Source organism: Candoia aspera, chromosome 3 (genome assembly GCF_035149785.1).
Source record: "Candoia aspera isolate rCanAsp1 chromosome 3, rCanAsp1.hap2, whole genome shotgun sequence".
Taxonomy (NCBI): Eukaryota; Metazoa; Chordata; class Lepidosauria; order Squamata; family Boidae; genus Candoia; species Candoia aspera.
The window spans coordinates 140987396-141005836 of record NC_086155.1 but is presented as its reverse complement, the minus strand read 5'-3'; the positions used below and the strand labels follow the sequence as shown (position 1 = coordinate 141005836).

The following is an 18441-nucleotide window of genomic DNA, read 5'->3' as shown; positions in this document are numbered from 1 at the left end:
TGGGGCTAGGACATAGCCCATTGTCCTCATCCAAGCAGGCGTCTTCCTGTTCTGAAAAGGATCTTTTGGCTGGGATACTACAAACTCAGCTGGCTGGGCTTCCATACTGTCTACAACTCTTATTCACAGTTCATGCTGGAAGTGGCAAATCCACAGCCCTGGTCCCCATAGATTGCCCTACCAAACTATAGCAGCAACATTATGTTTATTGCTGCAATTTTATCTTTAAAAAAACCCCTGTGAAATATCTAATACATAAAAGTTTTTAATTCATTTTCTATACCCCCCTTCTAATAATTAAAAAACAGGTTAAAAAAATCAATGCTACCCAATTTGGTGTTGGCAGTGCAGTATCAGTTATATACCTTGAGCCCTGGAAAACCAAATAAATAGAAAGAGGAAAGTTGTCCATGCCTGGTTTAGTAAGTTTTAACGTCCTGTGTAAAAGTATCCACTCTTAATGGATTCGTAAATGACCTTTACATTGGGTCTATGGTAACCTACTAGAGAAAGGGAAAAAGTCTCTATAGAAAGGTTTTACACAAGCATGCCTCTCTTATTTTGCTATGCAAGGTAATTGTTGCTCTTCTTTTCTGTAGACTTTCAAATTATGTGAATTGATGGTGGTGGTGGTCAACATTTCAATTGTGTGAGAGAAAGGAGAACATTAGTCCACTGATCACTAGTATCATAAAAGCCACTTGTTGCTGATACTGACCATTATAAAAATTAGGAGGAAGCGTATTTGGCTGATCCTTTCCAAATACTTCCCTACTAAGCCATTTTTCTTTTTGGCTTTCCAACAACAGTGTTCTTTTCTAAAAATCAGGTGGAAATTACAAAATTTTTTAAATGTTTATTAAGCAACTTTTTAAAAAGTAATCTGGGAACTCCTATTTCCTTATGGAGCAAAATTAAGCACTGAACGTAAAAGAAATGATACAATATCAGTCAACTTTTCAAGAAGTTTGAGAGCCTTCCTTCCATTTAGTAGAATCCCCAACCCCACCTCAAACTGTTTTTGCTACAGTTGCCAAAGCTGTGTTTCCAAAGCCTACGGGAAAAAGACTGATTCGTTATGGTACTGACTCAAGAGACACATTTGCAGCACTGTTTACCAGAAGCACAGGATTCAAATTAACATGCAGGTACAAGTCCATGACTGTATTCAGCTGCCTGTTTCTTAAAGTGCAAGGGGAGACTCCCAAAGGACTAGCTGCTAAGCAAAGACAGATAAGGAAGAAAAAGGAAGAGAACAGCAGAAACAGATTTATTTTTTTTTAGGAAAGGATGACCCCAAAAAATTGGAATGGAAAACATGGAATTCACATTAGAATTGCAAGCACAAGTTAAAATAAGGTTCAGATGGCTTTATCTTCCCACAAGCCCAAATTTAGCACTACTGAACCACCAATTTGCAATATACACACAATCTGATAGCTTCAAAATTATATTTCTAACCTAACTGAATTAGAGGCAAGAACTATTTTGAATTGCTAAAAGGCTGGGAGATGAGCATGCTTTATCTCTTGGCCAATAAACAGCTAATTATATAGAACTTGTAAACAAAGATCAAAACAATCATAAATCAGAAGGAATTTCACACATCCGTTTCATGTTATACCTCGGAATGTAGGAGAAATCAAGTGCAGTCATACATAAACACAGGCTACCTTCTCATCTTGCTAGATGATTATAAGCATCCATTTCAGATCAGAATATGAACCTTTTCATATCCAAGGAAAATGGACCAGCCCAATAGGATCCGGTACCAAATCCCACCTAATCTAAAGTTCTAGGAACAATGCTGCCCCTTAAATATTACATGGAAATGATGAATATTTAACTTCTCTAAAAAAAGTAGAAACTTAAGGAGAAGGGGAAGAAACATGTGCTCGGTTTCTGCAGTCAACCCATCTCTCAGGAGCAGACTGTTATCAGAGTTGCTCAGAGTTAACAGTTATTGAGTGCGGTATCATATACATTGTGCTGTTGTGCCTTTATATTTTGAATCACTTTACTGCAGAATATTTTTGTCCTCCCAGATGTTGCAGATGTTTAACTTTAGCTTCAATTGTTTTCTGTGTTCCTTTAAAGGCTTTCAACCACTCACTTATATGGTGTTTCTCTATAATGTTCAAACAAGCATCCACAAATGGAGCTACTGAGCTCACATTTAACCATTTTACTACACCAGATTTCTCATTAATTGTAGCTTCAATATCTTTCTTTAGTCCCTTCTTTTGTTCCCCTTTAAAGGCTATGTTCACTCCAAGAAAATGTTAGTAAAGAAGACATGGCAGTACCCTCAACTTAATTTTTTTTTCTTGCTTCCTCTAATTTTCCAAAGTGGGTTTCGGCAAGGTGTGTTGGAAGCATTATAATTTACTGGTCAGCAAGTTACAGTACTTGGGAAATTTAAATTTATTCTCAGAAAGCATTTTTCTCATTCTCAGGGAAAGTGTTACTCATTATTATTCTTCCTTACTAACAAAATGTTGAATATTCTCATGAGACATGAACCAAGGTTGTGTGCAAGTGGGCAGCCACAGAAATTAAATTATAAAATAAATAAACTGCAAAGAGAAACAATGCTGTTAAAATTCTGTGAATCCATTTTAACTGTTTCCATAGTTTTGATGATTAATAAACCACTGAATGTTTAATACTATCATTTCAACACAATTTTTTTTCCACTGGAAAATAAAACAAGTTTCTCAGCCAAATTACATGCTGCCCTGGTATGATTTAAATATATGGCATATAAAGTAATGCAGAAGCTATAAGTGTACGTCTTATCCACTTAGTCTGTGTACTTATTATACAAATAATAAATATAACAGGAGGTTAAGGGACAGATTGACGAATATAACTGCTCTAATATAGTTCTCATGGAAGAGAAGGTTTTTTTAAAAAACACAACAAAATGTGTTGCACCATCTGGAAATCCACATATTTATTATGGCTTAAATTTGGATAACCTAGAGCATCTGATTTCACAGGAGACTGGAATGCTAAGGTGGGCAGTCAAATGACACCTGGAATTACAGGTAAGCATGGCCTGGGAGAACAAAACAAAGCAGGACATAGGCTGATAGAATTTTGCCAAGACAACTCACTCTGCATAACAAACACTCTCTTCCAACAACCTAAGAGACAGCTTTATACATGGACTTCACCAGATGGACAACACCGAATTAAGATTGACTACATCATTTGCAGCCAAAGGTGGTGGACATCTATACAGTCGGTAAAAACAAGACCTGGAGCTGACTGTAGTTCAGATCATGAACGTCTTATTGCACAATTTAGGATCAGACTAAAGAGATTAGGGAAGACCCACAGATCAGCTAGATATGAGCTCACTAATATTCCTAAGGAATATGCAGTGGAGGTGAAGAATAGATTTAAGGGACTGGACTTAGTAGGTAGGGTCCCGGAAGAACTATGGACAGAAGTTCACAACATTGTTCAGGAGGCGGCAACAAAATACATCCCAAAGAAAGAGAAAACCAAGAAGGCAAAATGGCTGTCTGCTGAGACCCTAGAAGTAGCCCAAGAAAGAAGGAAAGCAAAAGGCAACAGTGATAGGTGAGATATGCCCAATTAAATGCAAAATTCCAGAGGTTAGCCAGAAGAGATAAGGAATTATTTTTAAACAAGCAATGCGCAGAAGTGGAAGAAGACAATAGAATAGGAAGGACAAGAGACCTCTTCCAAAAAATTAGAAACATCGGAGGTAAATTCCAGGTAAAAATGGCCATGATCGAAAACAAAGATGGCAAGGACCTAACAGAAGAAGAAGAGATCAAGAAAAGGTGGCAAAAACATACAGAAGACCTGTATAGGAAGGATAACAATATCGGGGATACCTTTGACGGTGTGGTCAGTGAGCTAGAGCCAGACATCCTGAAGAGTGAGGTTGAATGGGCCTTAAGAAGCGTTGCAAATAACAAGGCAGCAGGAGACGATGGCATCCCAGCTGAACTGTTCAAAATCTTGCAAGATGATGCTGTCAAGGTAATGCATGCTATATGCCAGCAAATTTGGAAAACACAAGAAACATGAAAGAACGTTCAAACTATCGAACAGTGGCACTCATTTCACATGCCAGTAAGGTAATGCTCAAGATCCTGCAAGGTAGACTACAGCAATTCATGGAGTGAGAATTGCCAGATGTACAAGCTGGGTTTAGAAAAGGCAGAGGAACTCGGGACCAAATTGCCAATATCTGCTGGATAATGGAAAAAGCCAGGGAGTTTCAGAAAAACATCTATTTCTGTTTTATTGACTATTCTAAAGCCTTTGACTGTGTGGACCATAACAAATTGTGGCAAGTTCTTAGTGGTATGGGGATACCAAGTCATCTTGTCTGCCTCCTGAAGAATCTGTATAACGACCAAGTAGCAACGGTAAGAACACACCACGGAACAACAGACTGGTTTAAGATTGGGAAAGGTGTACAGCAGGGCTGTATACTCTCACCCTACCTATTCAACTTGTACGCAGAACACATCATGCGACATGCTGGGCTTGAGGAATCCAAGGCTGGAGTTAAAATCGCTGGAGGAAACATTAACAATCTCAGATATGCAGATGATACCACTTTGATGGCTGAAAGCAAAGAGGAACTGAGGAGCCTTATGATGAAGGTGAAAGAAGAAAGTGCAAAAGCTGCCTTGCAGCTAAACCTCAAAAAAACCAAGACTATGGCAACCAGCTTGATTGATAACTGGCAAATAGAGGGAGAAAATGTAGAAGCAGTGAAAGACTTTGTATTTCTAGGTGCAAAGATTACTGCAGATGCTGACTGCAGTCAGGAAATCAGAAGACGCTTAATCCTTGGGAGAAGAGCAATTACAAATCTCGATAAAATAGTTAAGAGCAGAGACATCACACTGACAACAAAGGTCCGCATAGCTAAAGCAATGGTGTTCCCCGTAGTAACATATGACTGCGAGAGCTGGACCATAAGGAAGGCTGAGAGAAGGAAGATTGATGCTTTTGAACTGTGGTGTTGGAGGAAAATTCTGAGAGTGCCTTGGACTGCAAGAAGATCAAACCAGTCCATCCTCCAGGAAATAAAACCAGACTGCTCACTTGAGGGAATGATATTAAAGGCAAAACTGAAATACTTTGGCCACATAATGAGAAGACAGGACACCCTGGAGAAGATGCTGATGCTAGGGAGAGTGGAAGGCAAAAGGAAGAGGGGCCGACCAAGGGCAAGATGGATGGATGATATTCTAGAGGTGACGGACTCGTCCCTGGGGGAGCTGGGGGTGTTGACGACCGACAGGAAGCTCTGGCGTGGGCTGGTCCATGAAGTCACAAAGAGTCGGAAGCGACTAAATGAATAAACAACAACAAGAGCATCTGATTAAGTAGATCATATCTGGGCAGGAGATAGAATAGGATAAACTGGTATATTGGGGGGAAGTGTGAATTATATTGGCAAGGATAACTGATTCTCCATTTTTAACACTTGCAACAAAACAACTCTTCACACTCTGCCAATTGAGAAAATAGAGGTACCCAGGAATGGATTTTATATAAAACCTCAGTTTCAATTTGTGAGCAAAAAAGAAATTCCTGGGCTCAAGAATTCGATTTGTTCTCTTTAGGAAAATAATAATAGTAGTAACAATAACAACAGTACAAAAAAGGGATAATAATGTAAATCATGACACCTGCCAATTCCCACTTAGTCTACAAAACAATACCAAAATGAAAAGCAGTCTTTGGGATCAAACAATCAATATTTCCCATAGACTAATGTATCTAAGTAAGGTAATATAGTAAAGGTAGCCTTAAGTTGGCCTCCTGGTGACTACACTGACATACCCTCACAGTTTTGGGGGAACAGTACAGAAGTGGCCTGCTATTGTTTTTTCCATGGTGTTTTTAAATTTCTTTTTAATCTCACCCATAGCCTTGGAATAGACTTTGTAGAAAGACTCTGTTAATCTACAGTGGAAAGAAATCAGGACTCTTATAGCACCTTTTCTAATACATCTTATTAAAAAGCATCATCTTTTATGAGCTTAAAAAGCTTATGCCTTTTAACAAATCTGTTACTCAGAAAAAGTGTTATTAGACTCCTTCTGATCTATAGTCTTGGTCCTACCCAGTGATCTCTCATCCAAGTACTAACCAGGCTGGTCTTTACTCAGCTGTGAAGCCAAGGTAAGGTCAGCCATGTACCACCACCTGCTGAGACTAGTATTCCTTTCCAAAAGCTGGATCATTAACATGTCCATGTTATTTATACTGCATCTTTGTATTTGGAAGGGTAATCTCTAAAGAAAAGCATGATATTCTTTTGAGTATAGCCTTCATTTGCTGTTCAGAAATCATGAAGTGTTAATGTTTAAATATCTAGCCCAGGACAAAGTATAGGAACATTTTGATTAACAGCATGAGTTGAAATGCTCAGTTTAAAGGTTCTTCTCAGACATCACTTTTTCCTGCCCAATAATATGAGAACAATATTACCTAGCCTTACATTCTTAGTAATGTGCATAATTCTGGAGCTCTGGAAAATAGCTACCACACAGCAGGGATGAATAACATAATTCCTGAGTCTACACCTAGCTCATAATGTGATATAAATACAAATTTTTGGAGTACAGGATTTTTACTTCTGTTATACCCAGCATCCAGGAGAATACTATTTTTCAAACCCCACAAATGTGACAGTGATCCTACTCTACAGCCCTCCTACTGACTCTTTATCCACATTCTGTTGGATCCTGAGCTTAGACGGAAAAAGCTTCATAAACAGTTATGCACGTGTCGATTTCTGAAATAAAAATATTGATCTTAATGGGATAAAATATTTCTTTCCTCCAAACCGAGACCACATTTTGTAATGCAGCCTAGTTCTGATCCATTAGAAGCACAGATGGGATTGCATCAAGATGTTCTGCATTATGTTCATTCCTAAACTGAAATATGTTTATACTGGAATCAAATTGCCAGAAAAGCCTTTTTGGTTTCAGCGTCAGATAGCGTATCTTTAAAACCCTTGCATGCTAAAACTCAAGCATACTTCTTTTTCTCTTTGCAATACTGATGAAGCTTTCGGTCAAATAAACTATTTAAAGCATCAATGGCCAACTGATAAGTCATGGTTAGTATCTAATCCTATAAAATCTTGTGACATGCAATGAGACATCACTCAAGCCACAGTAATTATTCTAGGCACAAAATCTAATGACAAAGGGACATCCTTTTATTTCATTCAAGGAGCAACATATCATAATTCTCAGACTGTAGCTTGCAACTCCCAAGGATGTTGTGAACAATTTAGAAGAGGCTTGCAATTTCCTCTGCCATGTTAGTCAAGCTTGGACTTTGAATTTTTCTATGCTCACCAATCTGTTCCTTTTTTTGGCAGAGGCATAAGGATTCTGTGAACTCAAAACGAATTGATTTAAAGTACAGCATGTATTTATATACAATTTTTTGAAATGAAAATGTTTATAGTCACTTATCTATTTCTTTTAAAAGAAACGTTTTAATGTTGTAACCATTAAAATCTACCATTATGTCAAAATTATCTGTAAAGTTTTGTGACTTGCTTTGATTACAGCACTATGTATTTTATGGAATAGGGTTTTTAATGGCATTAATATGGAGGAAATTCTAATTCTGCAAGATATAGCAACTGATACCTGTTGCTTATTTGGAAAACTAGTTCCATGTTGGTGATGCACTGACACTGACTACTAATAGCAGGATTTGGCTTCTCTTGGAAATATTTGTCTTCTCTACCATCTTTGCGGGCATGGCATATAACAGTATATCCATAATCTTTGGAGCATCTGTAGAAGTCTACATGTTAGTGATGTTCAGTTTTTTAATCTGTTTTATTTTACAAATAAAATATTTGTAAATAAAAATATTATAGCTTAAAATTTCACAATACAAGTGGGCTCATTTATTTCCTGCTCATCCCTGACCTCAATTAAATAATTTGTTTTATTCTTGGGAGGTGGCAGAAATTCATTTATCTTTGTAGAGGGGATGCAGTTTCCCTAAATCTGAGAACCCATGCCTTAGATCAAATCTGCATACCATTCCTTTCTACTGCTTCTGACATGGATAGTGTTTCTACCCCAGCAAATCAGCACTGTTTTAACAAGACCTTCATGGAGACTTTCAATTACTATGTGTATACAGAGAGAAAACACCACTGTAGTTGTTCGGGTGGCTCTTCTTCCTTTTTCTGTCTGCCAGTGAGAGTTGGCTGATAATTTCAGTTGTCTTGAATGCATTCTACTAATATATATGTGCAATATTTATGTAACTGAGTTGTGGATTAATGAAAGTTTGCAGAACCAAGACATGTGAATTTATCTGCCATCATGCAAAAACTTTTTGGACATGGTATTTGATCACTAATGGCAGGCAAAAAAGGAACTAGAGCCATTGAGGTAGTGGTCTAGGATTACAGGAAACACACTAGTGCCTTTGGGCACATCATTATCTCCCAGCCCAACCTAATTCACAGTTATTGTTGCTACATAAACTACCAGGAGCTCTTACAGAAAAGAGAAGGCATAAATCTATCTATGTATAATTTTCTTTGACAAGTGATTTAACCATTTATCTCAGTTCTGAATAGCCATTAAACATACATAGTAGTACTAGAATAAAACAAATCATTTTTAAAAATTATGAATGCCAAAGGAAAAATGGATTCTAAATTAAGATCAGAGAAACTGACTCCACCATGAGTGGTCAGCAAGCAGCTTTACTATCAAATGCACATACAATGGAAGTGGGAGTCATATAGGATGATGACGACGATGATGATGATGATTCAAGTTTGGAAACTTAACTGGTTTTATTTATGAACGTAAACCTAATTTCTACAGTTACTGTATATTTCCTTAGCTCAGTAGTTACCCTTAATCCTAAGAAGCATCAAATCAAAGGATGATTGCAAAAGTCAGCTAACAAAAATTGGACAGAAGCACCAAAACGTTTTGCAGTATTTTACAAAGGCATAAATGGAAAATCTGAGAAGAGATTAGTAATATTGATGGAAAAATTTCTCTCCTTCACTTGGACCAAATTCTCAAATTCAAACTGTAAATTTTCCAAATAAGAAAAAAGACTTGGAAAAACTGATGACATTAAAACCTTAACTTCTTTCAAATAAGAATGCTAATACACCCATTTGGAATAAATGCTGAGTTAATATTACACAACTCTTAGAGGCAAATTTAATATTTTGAATAATTTATTAAACCAGCTCAGGCAGTTACAGTCTATAAATATCATTATTCAAAATGTGCATTTTCAAGGTATATTTACATGCGTACATCACTTTTAAAGAAACAGCTTGGGTTGTAATGCTTCTCATAGCTAATCTCTGCTATACAGTATTGAAAGTTGAAGAAGCTGTGGAATAATCTAACTATAATATGCTTTATTTTGGGTTGATCTTTGTCTCACTAAAGAGTGGATATTATTAGTCTTATTTTGTAACTTGGGAACAGAAGCCAGCTAACTGAGGCTAAGCAGAGAGCCTAAACCTAGAAATTATAGGAAATACTTTATATACATCACCATCTTTATTAAAGCATTTCACTGCAAGACAGGGTATTATACTAATATTTTAAGATTATGAGCTCATTGTTTTACAGGTAGAATATATTTAGCATCAGGATACATACCTCAATCAGAAATATGGATGTAATAAAATTCATGTATTTTAATGACAAATAAAAACCAGTATGACAGTAATGCCTTTTGATTGCTTAATGAATTAACTAGAGAAAACAACATAAAGTAGAAAGACACATAGAAAGACACCTTCCAAATGTATAGTTTCCATTCAACTTTTTTTGTTTTAATTAAATCAACTAATCTACTCACTAATCCTACCAAAAATATATGTTTATGGGGCAAGCAGTGGAGTAATGGTAGTTAGCAATGCATTCTTATTTCTTCCATCCATTCCCACAAACAGAGGAACAAACCAGAAAAGGGTGAACTTTGTGTAATGCCTGAACCAGAAACTACAATGTATTTTGTCTGAACAAACCAAATAATCACAAATCCTGATTTACAGAGATCTTCTATATTGGGTTTTTGAGTGTGTGTTTAACTGCAATGATTCTGCATTCAGATGATTCAAACAAATCTTTCCATCTCATTTATTTACCAGTTTATGAACCATGAACAAAGAGGCTATATGCACCTTTATAGTGTTTGTTCACATTTTAGCTTACTGAGATAGAATTCATGGCCTAAAATTAGGCATAAACCTAGGTGATTATCAAATATGACAATATTGGTATTCAGTTGCAACTGTACAGTCACAATTGTCAATCAGCCACAAGGAGTACAAACATGGTTCATTTATAAATGTAAAGCCAAAAAACCTTCTACAATCCCTATTGTTGTATAGTACACTACACAAGTATTTGTTACACTACACTATCTTTGCTTGTTATTTACACCCACTCCTTTGTTAGCGACTACCTCGGTTAGCAACCATTCGCAAATACGACAGTAAGAAAACATTCATTTTCTAACCAATGCATGCATTTATGACCAAATTTCATGCACCTGTCAACAACACATGCCAGAGTGAGAGTAACACTGGCATGGATGTACAAGAGAACTTTATCTGAACAAGATGGCAGCAGCCAGAGAATTTTGCAGTGTTTCTCTCTCTCAAGTCACATGTTCACTTAGTGACCATTTCACTTAACAGCCTGGTCATTGGAACAGAACTCCATCACTAAACGAGGAGTGGGTGTAATTCACTTAAATTACCCAAAGCATTTGAAATAGGAATGATTTGAAAAAAGCAGCAACAAAAAATAATTTCAAATGTCACAGGGGCCACAAGAAAAGCTTTAAGTCAGGTTGCATTCAGTAAGTATAGAACAATATAGTATGTAGTAGACATCAATATGAAATTAAGGTTCTAATATTAACCCTTTAAAGTTCGATAATTGGATCATAGCAACAACATATCACCTGTTAAAGAGAATATAGTTCATGAACTTGCATGCCAAGCTAGTAATTGTCTTCAGAACTGTCTTCTTTCAAGCCCCTTACAATTCACTAATTGTAAAGAACAGTTCACTAAACATACCAGAGTGCATGTGTCCGAGATACAAAATGGATATTGAAATTTATGTTAACTTCAAGTATAAAACATTTCTTTTAAATTACTCCCATTATACTAATCTTTGAAAGCAAGTACATTTTAACACTATCCTTTTTTATCCTTATTTTGTGTTAATTCATAGAGATATTTATGTTCCTACATAAATGTTTCTTTCTTACCTCTCAAATTTCTAGGATTTATTTGTTTTGTTCGAGGCATTCTCATCCAGTCATAGGTAGTTTTGCAGAAATGGAGAACAGATCAAAAGCAGATCCATAAATATGCCAATGGGGTCAATTAATCCACATACTGGGGGGAAAAAGATTAGATTAAGTAATGTCAGAAGCAGTGGCCTAAACATATAATGTCAGTTTATGAACTGATTACATTATAACAATATGGATAGCCGGTAATCACATGAGACGAGAGTGACCTTTACATACAAAGTAATTATTACTTCATGCTTGTAAATTTTCATAGAATGTTTGTGACACAGAAAATAGTAGTCTGGAAGCAAATATCCCATTAGTTTGTAGCACAGATAATCTTTAAAAATGATGTACTTAGGACTAAAAGTTTAATTATCTCAATATTTATACTCAACATAAAATTTTATACAATCACCTCCTCAAGCACAAATCACAACTTAAAAAGCAATACATTAATCCTGACTTACTGAAGTCAACCATACAGAGCACTTTAAAACTGTATCCACACTTGTATTAGGTACAGAAGTATTTTAATGTTGCAGCCCACTTCTAATGGAAGTATCTCGGCAGGACAATCCACTTTCATTCCAGCCTGAGTAGAGTTTTGCTTTACCTATCACCATGTTAGGTCATCAAAACATGTGACCAGAATAATAGATGCTAATTACTAAGATTGTGACAAAGTTGCTGGGTCAGATGAGAATCTATTAAATCCAGAATTCCTTTTTAAGAAACTGCAACCAGGTGCCCCTCAAATCCTTCATGAAGGAGATGCCTCCCCAAGTAGTTTAAAACTCCATTGTCAAAATATTATGTGCATATAATGAATATTCTAATACAGTATTCCAATTCTGTTTTGCTAATGTTTTCCCAGATCTCAGACAGATATCAAAAGACCCCTAGACAAAAGCACTAACAGCTCATTTTGGATTTTCATCGATCACAAATTATGCACCCTGCAGAATTACAAAATTTTCTCTATATTGCACAAGAGACAAGAAAGACTCTAATCCACTTTTTCTATACTGCTCTTTTCAGTTAGTTTTCAATAAATTTTATATCCTATTTAGGATATGTCACCCCAACAGAATGAATAAATTATTAGAGAAATTAATGTACGGCCATCTTTCTCCCCTGAAACAATTGTTAGGAATCATATAATGCGGAAGAGGGGAGAGGTTCAAAAATAAATTATTTGCTGGGGATCTCCCAAGGGAGATACTTAGTCTACATAGTACTGCAAGGAGGGGTTATTTTCTTTAACCCCAATATGAGAAGAACTTGCTTTTTTCTCCCCTTGTTTCACAATTCTTGTCAAAAAAAAAAAACATTTTTTAAAATGTTATTACCCTTCAGGGCCTTGCTAGGTAAACAAGTATGTGAAAAATCCTACCAGAAACATGGATCGTTCTTTAATTGGCAATCAAGTTTGTTACCAAACTTATGTTGCCAATGTCTTAGACAAAACAACATTTAAAGATTTCAGCCTCTCAGTCACAAATCATTGCAGATGCTGATGTACTGACTGGTCAGCTATTAAGATGAATCCTTTAACCTAGTGATTCAAGAATTTTTAGACTCAATATATAAAAAGCACATTACATAATATTTACTCTTTTAGAGTAGTACTTCCGCTGGCCACCAGCAGGATTTCCCTTCTCTTTTTAGAATAGTTAAGGACATAAAAGGCGCCTGGGTGACAATTCTTTCAAATAGGAAAACATCAAGAATATCTTATGTAATTAGCTGAGGAAGGGCACAGGGAATGAATAATGGAAAAAAAAAAAGAAGCCCATTCGAATTAACAAAACAACATTACGGAAAAATGGAAATGAAACGAGACGCAGTGACGGCGGGTAGCCCTGTGAGAAGTACTGTTGCAAAGGGGAAAAACATGAATGAATAAAGAGGGAGGAGCTTGGGAAAACCCCTGTGCAACGCAAAACTGAACAAAGCACAGCACACATGCCAGGAGGTGGAGGAGAACGAGCGCAAACCGGGACCGACCCGAGGGAGGGAGAGCTCCCCAGGATGCCTTGTTACCACAGCCACAGCCCAGACGCAAAAAACCTACCTTGCTGAAGCTGTAGACGCCACAGAATACAAACGCATGCAGCCGAAAAGGACAGGAGCAAACAGGAGCAAACACGCAAACGCAAGCCAAAGCAAACCGCGCCAGCCAGAGCCAACAACTCGAGCCATGCAGGCTTCTCTCCGGCCCTTGCATTCGCGGCTCATCCCCGGCTCTCCCTGCCCCGCAGCTCTCATGATTAAAGGAGACTTCGTGGGGAGCTGTGTTTTTCCCCAGCTCTAGGGGCAGGGAGGCTCAGTGGGGCTAAAAGAAGCGGCCAGCAGGGAAGCTGGCAGACGAGGGGTGCGCGCCTAGCTCTCCCTTTCTGCCACCCTTCCTGGATCCCCCCGCAACCCTGCTCAGTAGGCAGCCGCCGCCGCCGCCGCCGCCGCTTCTCTGGCTGATGGCGGCGCCGGCGTAGAAAGCAGCAGCCACCGCGGCAGCAGCCGGGAAGCCCGGCGACCCCAGCACGGCGGCGACGTCTGGGATCCTCCTCTGCTTGACAGCCTCCTCCACAAACATGACCCGGCGCTAAACCCCCCTCCCCACAATCCTCTTCCTCACTAAGGCCTCCCCTCCCTGCCGCACGCATCCCTCCCCGGCTCCGCACAGACACATAAACACGGCAGCGCCCCCCAACCCTCCAGCGCCTTCTCGGTTCAGCTTGCTCTACCCCAGTCGCTCCAGGCACGCCGGAGTGGGCCGAAAGGGTCGCCGGAGTAAGACACGGGCTGGGAAACGAGCGAAGCCTCCTCTGCTATGCCAGGTGCCCACATCCGCGGTCCACCCTCGATGAGCATTTCGGCTCTGCCTTCGGGGGCTGCAGCAGAACCATGCCGGGGCCGTCCCAACTTCCACCCTAGCAGTTCTTGGCCCTTACACACCCTTCAGCAAGCGGTCTCCTCGGGGACCATGCCTCATCCTGGCGGGAAGTTCAGCGCCCCTCCCTCCTTGCCGAGAGTAACCGCCAACTCTCCCCACATCTGCTCCAACTTGAGAGCTCCCTGCCCACCTACCATCTCCCCGGGCTCTTTCCCTCGCGGCTGCCTTCCTTCACGTCCCTAGGTATTTGCTCGTACCCACGAGCACCAGCTCCAGCACTCCGTCCCTGCCCTCCGCACCCAACACGCAGGCATCTCACTTTCCTTGAAAAGCGTTCAGGAAAGGAGCCCCCCTCAGATACTTCACACGCACATATCTTTCGTTGAACTAGCACCTTATTCCAACACGTGCTCCCTCCTAGGACCTTCGACGCTGCTTTGCTCAGAAATACTACCTTCTCCGCATCATCCACCTCACTCCGCGTATTCCACACGTTTCACGGGCTACACGTCAACAGTCTCCCCGGCTTCCACCCACCCCAGCAAACCCACAGCCCTCCGCCCGCCCCTCGACCAAACCCTGAGCCCCGGGGCTGCGTCCTTTCCGCCCTCCGTCGTTTATACCCAAGATTAGCAGCACAGCCTGATCTAGCTGCCCCCCAAGCCCACTTTCCCATCCTCTCCCGCCACTACACAAAGCACGGGCGGCTGGGCGAGAGGAGAGGGTGGTGGCGGCGGCAGGTGGACAGGAGAAAGTCCCTGCCTGCAGGGGCGCTGAGGGCGGGGTGGCCAAACGGGCTAGGTACGGGCGTGCCACTGGCAGATACTCGAAGGAGAGGAGTTAGGAGGTCTTGGCGTGGAAGTTGGAGAGATTAAGGAGAAGAGGAGGCAGCTGTACAGGAAGACTCATGAGCAAGTAGGAGTCCATAGGGCAAAGTGGGGGGGGGAGGTTCAAAGAAGGTGTCAATGGGCGGAGACACCCTACAAGGCTAAGGGGGGGGTTGGGCTTTTGCTGAGGCGGCCGCCGCCGCCACTTCCCTCTTTTTTCTCTCCCCCGCCCATCTCTTTCTTGGTGCCCTTCCCCCATTCTAGCAGGGGCGGGTGGGGGGAGAGTCGGGCGCACGTTGGGCTGCGCCTCCGGGCCTTTGGGGGAGAGGAGATAAATGGAAAGGGGGGTTGCTTTACCTTCCCTCACTTTCTATTGCAGGAAGCGGGCCGGGTGACGTCACCGGGTCTCCCGGGCCCCGCCCCCTTCTCCGTCTGCCTAGGACAGAAGGGGCGGGACTGAAGAAGGAAGGGGTGGCTGAGGGGCTTTCCTCGCTTCCTCTGGCCCTCGACGAGGAAGGGCAGAAGTGAAACTAAGAACTCAAAGCGGGAGGCGGGGGGAGGGGGAATTCCTTCGCTGCCGTTCCAGATCCTTACCATCCGAAGAATCCCGGCAGCTCTGAGACAGCATTCGTCCTTCTGGAAAGCCCTGGTTTGAAGGGGAGCTGTGCACCTTCGCAGGGGGCAGTATCCCTGGGTTATTAACCACCATTGCTGTGAACATTCTTTAAACTCCAAAACTACGTGCCGGTCTTCCCAGCCTAGCCTTCCAGTGTTGGCTCTTCAGCTCCCAGAATTCCCAGCCAGGCTGACTTGGGAGTCAAAGGACTAAACTTCAGAATAAGTATTTTACTTTACAACACTGCTTAGTACTGTCTGTTTCAGCAGCAAGCTACACCCCAATTTTACTGCAAGATGTTATTAATGGGTTCTTTTTCACATACAGTTATTGACTAGCCAGCTTGCACAGTCACTCACTCTCTTTTTTTAAATATGGATTTTCCCAACCTTCCCAAGTGTTTCTAAATGAATGGAATATATATGCTAAATTTCTATAGCTAATGAAGGCATAAATAGTCTGAGGAAGCAGCCTTGTTTAAAAGAAGGAAGTGTCAGGGCAAATCAGATCCTTCATTTCAAGACACCCACCAAACAGGAAGCACTACGTGGGCCACAATCTTCTTTCTGCCTAACTCTGGATTAAAATTAAAATCTACTATTAAAGCTGGTCAAAGATACAAAAGTATAGGAAAATGTAATAAACTGAAATGTTATGAGGTAATACCAGGTAGCTTCTGCTATTAAATTTAACTATAGAAACACTAGCACAGCCTTTCTACAAGATACTGCAGTAATTTTGGATTTTTTCTTAATGGACAAATAATAGAAATAATAGGGAATTAGTATAAAATCACAGGAAGATTACAAGTGGAAGCAATGTCTGGACCCACATCCCCTACAAAATTATGTAAATGAGGTAGGGTAACAACAACATAATGGAAGCCTCTTCTAGAATAACTTCTAGTGTTATATCATTCTAAACTTAAAGAAGTTTTAGAACAATGGGAGGGATACTGATGGACCATATGCCAACCATACTGTCCAGAGTAGTTCTTACATTTCAAGGTTGGCAATCTAAGAAATGACCAGGAAATCAGGCCAATGTGGAGTTCATCCAACCTGGTGTCTACCTAAAGGAATGTTGCATTCTGAAAGAAGTAGCATCCAACTAAGAAATAAACGATTCTGTAAAAAATATGGTTTTGCCATTCAGATTAGGGTAAGGAATCTGGATTCAAGGTGTTGCTAAATTCCCACTCTCAGCCACCATGGCCAAAAGTGAAGGATGGCAACAGCTGTAGACCAGCACTTTCTGAAAGCCAAAAGTACTTCACATTTGGAGAAAACAGATGCTGTGCTATTACTACATCCCCCATTTATTCAGCACCAGCCAGATCCTAGGTGCTTTTAAGGGCACCATGTTCAAAGAATGCTCCATCAATGTGATCTATTTTTGCCACTGTGGTTACCTGTTGTGGTTGTCCACTATATTACTCTCTGTGCTTGAGTGGTTCACAGGAGAAGGTGCCTTCTAATGCTAGCACTCCGTGGGCACGGTGCCATCACCCTGGAGTTTGTTTTTTTACTTTAACAAGATTTTTTTCTAGAAAGAAAAATGATGAAGGAATTTGTGAAGAAAACAGGAGAGAAGACTTCATCTGAACCCAACAGTATGGATAAAAGAAGGTACTTGCGCAATATTGTAAAAGCTTTGCCTGGAAGCTGCCCTCTCTCTGGCACACCCCCCACGCGGAGCCTAATCCTATGCATGAGCACGAAAGCAGCTCATCAGCGCTCAGGGGGTCTTCCTTCTGGCTGAGCCCTCCCCAGCTTGCCAGCCCAGATGCACTTCCGTAAGGCCTCCTTGACCGTCTCTCTCGCTCCTTGGAGAAAGCGAGCTCCCTCGGGTCCAGTAAAGAAAAGGTTAAAGCAAGGAAAGAACACGACCAGGCGACGGAACTCAGGGTTTTTGGTGCTTTCCCTCCCCCGGGGAAAGTCCGAAGTTATTCGGGAAAAGTCCTTACCGAGGCAAGCGGCGGTAGCGCTAGCGCTGCCGCCTCCAGCCCCGGTGCCCGTCGCACGCCCCCCTGCAGAGGCCCATCCCTCCAGGACAGAGACACGCACACCCTCCCATGTATGCACATCGCTGGGGCTGCTGCTGACGCGGAGATCCCGGAGGTTCCTCCTTGCTGCTGGCAGGTCATGCAGGCTGCGCTTGCCGGCGCCGCCGCCTCCTCCTTCCTGGTTGGGTTTTCCCGTTCGCTAGGAGCCACGCTTAATCCCCTTCTACGCCTCCTTCCCGTTGCGACAGACCGAGCAAAACTACGCGGGCAGAAACACACGCACCCCACCACGCGAGCGGGCGAAGCACCCTCCCGGTTCTGTCAAATCTGACCCGAAATCGGAGAAGGGAACTTACCCAAGCCGGCGCCGGTTCTTACCAATTAAGTTTTAACGCGAAACGACAAAAGCCGAAAGAAAAGGAAAGCTTCGCTGTTGGAAGTGGGCGTGAGAGGAAATCAGAGGGGGAGGCGCCTAAAGCTCGCTCCTTCTCTCTCTTTCTCTCTCTCTCCCCCCCACCCCCCGACGCTAGGTCTCCTTTGGCCCTGCCCGGGCTTTCGCTGCGCGGCTTTGATTGGCTTGCTTTGCAATCATCAGCTGTTTATAAAGATCGTCTGTAGGGCAACGGGATCTCTTTGCAGGATAGGAAGGAGTGCACTGACGAAGTCTTTGCTAAACGGAAGGCTTAATTTATCTTTTTAAAAAATGTACACTATTTGTATGGTATGAGTTTTTCCTAAGATAGTCTAACATCAAGGG

The 18441-nt window shown here is 41.2% G+C and overlaps 1 protein-coding gene across 1 annotated transcript in view; it reads right to left on the bottom strand.

Annotated features, from left to right (window-relative positions):
- Window positions 1-18143, bottom strand: part of HIVEP1 (HIVEP zinc finger 1) — a 99845-nt gene extending 81702 nt beyond the window's left edge. Inside the window, exons 1-2 of the mRNA XM_063298896.1 lie at window positions 18041-18143; window positions 11314-11443 (exon numbers count right to left, since the gene is read on the bottom strand). Coding sequence (XP_063154966.1) covers window positions 11314-11359 — 46 coding nt within the window. The 5' untranslated portion in view covers window positions 11360-11443; window positions 18041-18143. The remainder of the gene's footprint in view (window positions 1-11313; window positions 11444-18040) is intronic.
- Window positions 18144-18441: the final 298 nt, after the last annotated feature.